Genomic DNA, 6,384 nt, shown 5'->3' with positions numbered 1-6,384 from the left:
TTTATATACCTCTATAACATTGCTAATAAAAATTCAACATCTCCCTACAATGTGACACAAATACCATCAACGCCTAAAAACCCTTCACTCAGTCCGAGGTCTTCGGCTGCCATAATGAAAACGGGCTGACAAGTGGCTATATGTACTTTCGCTTTCTGCTACTAAACTCTAGACAAGTACTGCTACGTGGTATGAACCGGATCAAATCACAAGCTGGTAACAGGACAAGAAACTGACGCTAGGGCACGTGACAGCAGTACAAGATAACCTTCAGCTCATATGTGTATCTGCAAATCGCAGGCTGAGCATGTTACCGTGACCCTTCATTGCTGCTGTGACGAATCCATGAACAAGGGGTCAGACAGCCAACGAGGGAGGTAACCACATGTTCGAGCTCATCAGCCTACAGGATACAGAGGACGCGCAGCGAAACAACAGTTCTGCCGGCTTTAAGTTGCCAGAGATGTATATGCACATTGCCCCATGTAACAGTCTGTCATACCAGCTGAGGCACAAGCGGCATCACATGTGTCACAGGTGCTTCGGTATCAACTTCAAATGAAGTATGGCCCCACACAGGATGCAAGATAAGATCAAGAAGTATGATGAATTCAAGCAGAATATCTAGTCGCATTCTTACTAAAAAACCACCGATAAAAACACCTCAGCTGTGAAAGAAAAGGTCAAGGACCGAGTGTTTCTCGATCATGATAGTGCGTTTAGTTTAGTATGTTTCAGTTCTGTACCAGGAAAAGTCCAAGATTATTCAAAATTCCTTCAGAGAACATAGCAGGGACAACAAGAGTCAATCCATCCACCATTCCACTTGTGATTTTTCTGAAAGAAATCAGGAGCAAACCAGGCATTACTGCCTCCTGCCCCGCCCTTTCTTTGATTGCTGTTGCTCTGCCTGTTCCTTCCCTGAAACTTCGCTTATATCAGCTGCACAATGGGAAAACCGGAAGCCAAGTTAGTGAAACAATTCATCAATGATTGTAACCCTGGAGAAAACATAGAATACTACCATCAGGCCCACGAGTCATGAGAGCAAAAAAGATGTTGTTTAGCTTCTCCATCTTCTTTGCATCCTGAGCTTGATCTGTCTTGAACTTCAAGCACTGCAGGCATTACACTTCTGTCAGCAAAGCATGGGTGCTTAATTTAAGTCAAACTTCATACTATATGCAGTGCACAGGAATATTACACTAGCTAGCAATTATAGGTCTTTCAAGCAAGTAGTAATAAGTTACACCACTACAGGCCTATGCTTTGATATTGTTATGTACTTTTATCAGCTTAGATTCCAGAAGAAGATAATTGCTCCTGTAATAAACAAGAAAGAAGCAACGCAAGTATGGTTAAGTACTTAAGTATTAGGCAAGACTTTTGGAAGCAATGAAGATCTCCAACAAACGGTATTAGCATGGATAAGTAAATGATGAATAGCTCTTAATGCAAATTATTTAAAAGATACACTAATCATGTGCAACAATGGCTATCGCATGAAGCCCAGTGATGACAATGACATTGCATTGGGGATTGGGCTATGGATCAAATTTGAAAAGGTGTCCGCTAATAATTGGCATCCAAATTCTTTTTTCAAGCTTAGCATAACATTAATAATAGCAAAAAGGTATTGAGATGCTGATATTTGGATGGATTATTTGCAATCATACATTGCTCAAATGTTGTTAGTCAAAGAAAGCAGTGTTACCCAAAAAACGTGCACCTTATAAGGCTCCAATGTCATGGTGTGACATTTCCCATGACTGGATATCTTCATTTTAATTCTAATGTAACTCCAAACGTGCAGCAGAATATTTTGCCGAACTACTATTACTATAGTCAAGCTCGTATTTGTAACGCTCTGTACCACATTAAAAAGGGACTTTGGGAGTAATACTAAGAATGCAATGGTCAAATACATTATAAGCAGAAAAAAAAATAAGAACACAGAGGACACTTATAAGAGGGAAAAAAGGCAGTAAGGTACATAGCCGGAATAAAATACTTGATAAACAGGAGCAGGAATTCTGCGCCAACCAAAATATTCGATGGAACTTTTCTATTACGTATTTTAAGTCTCTTTGCATATATGTAGCCAGTACCCACTATTTTGTCATCATAGTGTGATAATTCTTCTGACTTTGTTTAATATAGTTAGAATCACCAGTGAAGGACACTAGATTCAGTCAAATATAAAATCCTAGCTCATTGCCTTGCATATTTGGCGACAAGCTTCACCAGTAATAATCTTTGCACTACACTGATATCTCGCTGTATTACTCATAGTAAAAACAGACATTAGATGGCAACTTTACCTTTTAGTTAGAAATCTTAGAGTGACAGCTTCCCAATCAGAAAAGTCAACAGAAGAGCAGAAGAAGGTAACACAGCTTGTAGTTCGATAACTTGTCACCTCAGTCTAAGATCATAAAAGACAAGCATATGAATATACGATTGGCAAGTCTGGATTAACAAGTCGGTTGGTAGAGCCTCCAATTGAGAGGCCGCCCATCTGGGTTCGAATCCAGATGCTCGCAGGTCGTGTAAGTACCTCCCTAAAGGGTTTGGTACTCCCTAAAGAGTTTTTTTTTTATTAGAAAATGTGTTGAGAAGCTGTTGATAATAATTGCCACCATGAAAGTCATACTTTTGTACACCTGGCAGCTAAATCAAAATTTAAACAATAAATTGAGGTGTGTGCACAATACACAATTCGATTTTTTTGAGCCAGATCGGCCAAACAGAAGCAATGAAATAACACACACAATAGAGGCAATGCATAGGACAAGCAAGAAATGGAACTAAAAGGCAAAGTTGTCGAGACTAAAGACAATAAGATTACAAGTGTCAGCCATGGCCTAATCCATTGTCCATTAGGACTGGCCAGCCCAAAAGCCTGCTCGTTGTAGCAGTTGTAGTAAAAAAATAAGAAGATTGGGTACTGTTCACGGGTCCACGCCGTTTCTTGATCATTAAGTAGATTAGGGTTTTCCATTACTTTCCAAATTGTAATAGCATTGTTCAAAAAATCGGTGATTGGTAGTTGCTCGGCCGGCCATGGAGTAGGGATTAATCGGTTAATCGGAGGTTAACTGAATTAATCGGTCAACCATTAATCGGTTGGTATAAAAACACGCGGCCTAGCCGGACCTTTTCGGCTGCTTGGCCCGAGCACTAGCCCATCTCCATGGCACTTGTGACGTCGGCCCAGAGAAGCAGCTCCCGGCCTGATTTGCCTCCTCACCGCGCGCCGGCCCAAATCAACGTGGAGATGAAATCTCAACCGTCCAAGAGAATCCGATGGTTCACCGCCATTTTTGCCCGGATCAAAAAACACGACGCACTCCTAGGAACCCTAACCCTAATCACTTTTCGCTCCTTTCCATTTCAGCCACGTCACACATGAGAGAGAGAACGAGAGCGGCGGCCCGTGAGATTCCCGACGGCGCAAGGCCGCCGGCGAGAGCCAAGTAGAGGAGGCATGATGGCGCCGCAACAAGCCTACATGTCGGCACGCGCATGACTAAGGTCACGTGCGGTCCTGTCGATGGATCTACGATGGTGCCCGACGCACATGCGGCGAAATGGGAGGAGGTGCTCCGGCAAAGCCCGACGCGCAAAAGGAGATGGCGATGGCGTGGAGATCACAAAACTGAGGAACCCGCGTTCGCTCCTGAGACGCTGAGAAGATGGGTCCCCGCCAGTGAGAAGGACAACATGAGATGTCAGTGGTCCTCCTTAGCGACGACGACAACAAGCATAAGATAAGTCTCACAATGCCTCCCCCGATGGAATTTCTTGGTTAGGGTTCAAGATTTTGGGATGTTAATTTGGGGAATTTTACAACTAGGGTTTCAGATTTGGATGGGTTTTGGGATGTTGACCATCGATTAATCAAGTTGACTGGCCGATTAATCGGCCGGCTGATTTTAGAGCCGATTATACGCTAATCTACTCGTTGCCCTGCCCATTACCAATTACTTAGCCAATTAATCGGCTGATCGGTCGATTTTTTCATCATCGTGTAATAGATTACTTAGGGGCCAAGTTAGCCTCTCTCTATATAAAAAGAGATAAACCATCAATAAAGAGATAAGCAAGAAATAGAAGAGAAACCCTTCTTCATGCCGTCCAGACACCTGGCGCCTGACCAACCCTCGCCTTCTCTCTCTCTCTCTCTCTCATACCGCCGCCTCCTTACGCCAAAACCCTAGCCGCCGGCGACCTCCATGGTCGCCATTCTCCCTCCAATAAACAACCACCATTACACAAGTAAATGATGATCCAGCGGATGGGCTGGGAAAAATATTCAATAAACTCAATGGAGAGCAAAGTAGTTGCTAATTTTCTTTTCTTACATCTGAGCCAAATATAGAACTCAACGCTGGTCTTTAATGAAAACTATAGCTAAAACATTCCCAAATGCCACATTTTGAAGGTTCTGCTAAGTGCTTTCTTGACAGTACATATCGCTTATATATCCTAGCTCAGGACATTCTACATTCAGTATCCTTCCATTTAATCGTCAACTAAAAAAGTACAACTGCTAGCTGAAAAAGATTTCAATAAAATGCTTATTCAATTAAAGATTTAATCTGAAAGTCAACCTTTACTTACGGAACTCTAACAATTCAATCATATACTGTAGGAGATCTATTGTACAAAGGCAATGTACAGGCATGAATTTGTGCTAGGAACCTTATACCTACCTTAACTCCAATAATTGCATTTAACCTTTACCATAATTTTCTTACAAAATTCTCAAACTTTTCGGAGCAATCAGGTGCGCAACCATATGGCATGTGGTTACATTTGAATTTGACTGCAGTCAAATATGGAAGAGGGGGGCTCTGGAGTAGTGAATCAACTTGTGTAGAAATTACATTACTACAAGAGTTACAAAAACAGATGTTTTACGTATATACTATAAAGTAGCAAAAATATCTGAAGTTCAGACCCATAACAGGTCCAATAAGATATAACTTATGATTGGGCACGCAATTCCACGATCTGAGTAAGTCCACTGGAGCATGTGAAGCTGCGCAGCGTAACGGATTCCATAATAGAAGAAGTACATTTCAAGTTTTAGCTCAACAAAATAGTGCCCTTCAGCATCTAGCTAACACAAAAAAGTTCATATATGACGCTCATCCAAAAACTAACTAGCCGGAAGAAGAGTGATTGCCTTCTAAACGACAATAATTTCTTCAAGTTGAAAGGAAAATCATGCATGCCCACGTTTGGTAACAGTTGTGCAAGACTAATATTCAATAATGCCACAAAATCACTTAGATTTCAGACACTTATTTCAGACAGAATTAGCGCCTATCTTATCTTTCCAATCCTCAAACAGATGCTACCAATAGCCCAATACATTTCCAGAATGCTGAATTTCACGGCACCTGATGCTATATACCCAGCTATCACACATTCACACTACACAATCAACACACCAAACGACCTCATGATGAAACAGAACAAAATTGCTCCATGGGATGCCGCATTTGTCAAGGCGCACAATCTATAACCCTCGATCGGCCCAATTTTAAGCCCGCCGCACGCGCAACTGCACCGCACGAGCGACCGGCATCTAAACCACACCATCTTCCCGTCGTCCACGTCCCGAACCAACAAACACAAACGCAAATCTGAGTAAAAGTCGGGCGCGGTACCTCGCGGTCGTCGGTGACCTTGAGCACGAGCTTCCCCTCGCAGTGCCGATACTTCATCACGTAGCGGGTCTGCAGACACGCGCAGCAGGTCAGGTTAGATCGGACACGCGGGAAGAAGCGGGAGGGGTTCGTGCGAGACGAGAGGAGAATAAGGAGGGGGGATCGGGGTCGTGGCGTACGGCGTTGGGGTCGGCGCGGAAGAGCTGCACGGACCGCTCCACGAACTCGTCCCACGAATCCACGTACACCATCGCTGCGGCGGCGGCGCTGCGCTGGCCGGAGGCAAGGGGTGGCGCGGTGTGGGTGGTCGGATCTGGGTGGGGCCTGCGGGGGAGGAGGCCGCGGCGGTTTAAATAGGGTTTGCTGCACTGCTCGGATTGCGCCTTCTCCTTCTCACCTTGGTTAGAGGCAGTGACTATAGAGTGAAACGGAGATGTAGCCTATATAAGATTAAATCGAGTGGGTGCAGAATTTTGAGTTGAGGGGAGTGTGTTAAATTTAAAATTCTGAGATCTAACTATGATTTTCGTTTTTTTGGTGGGTGAATCCGTACCCTCTCCTTTCCAAGTAGTTTTGTCCATGGTCAAAAATCTTGTGCCTAGGACTGTCACAACATGTCGTCAACTTATCGGTCCTGGCGAACGGCTCTCACCCTGGTGGCATGAGCTCCCAACGGTACTGGCGAGACCTGGGTTCGATGTGGGTG

The 6,384-nt window shown here is 43.8% G+C and overlaps 1 protein-coding gene across 1 annotated transcript; it reads right to left on the bottom strand.

Moving 5' to 3' along the window:
- Positions 1-606: 606 nt before the first annotated feature.
- On the bottom strand, positions 607-6,094 carry LOC133930503 (signal recognition particle 9 kDa protein). The gene is made up of 4 exons (XM_062377162.1): positions 5,858-6,094; positions 5,679-5,747; positions 1,025-1,118; positions 607-942 (listed from the first exon to the last, which is right to left on the bottom strand). The coding sequence occupies exons 1-4, from the start codon at positions 5,927-5,929 to the stop codon at positions 866-868; spliced, it is 312 nt and encodes a 103-aa protein (XP_062233146.1). The 5' UTR covers positions 5,930-6,094; the 3' UTR covers positions 607-865.
- Between the last annotated feature and the right edge of the window lie 290 nt (positions 6,095-6,384).

The sequence above is a fragment of the Phragmites australis genome, chromosome 10 (genome assembly GCF_958298935.1).
Source record: "Phragmites australis chromosome 10, lpPhrAust1.1, whole genome shotgun sequence".
In the NCBI taxonomy this organism is placed as follows: Eukaryota; Viridiplantae; Streptophyta; class Magnoliopsida; order Poales; family Poaceae; genus Phragmites; species Phragmites australis.
This window is presented reverse-complemented; position numbering and strand designations above follow the sequence as displayed.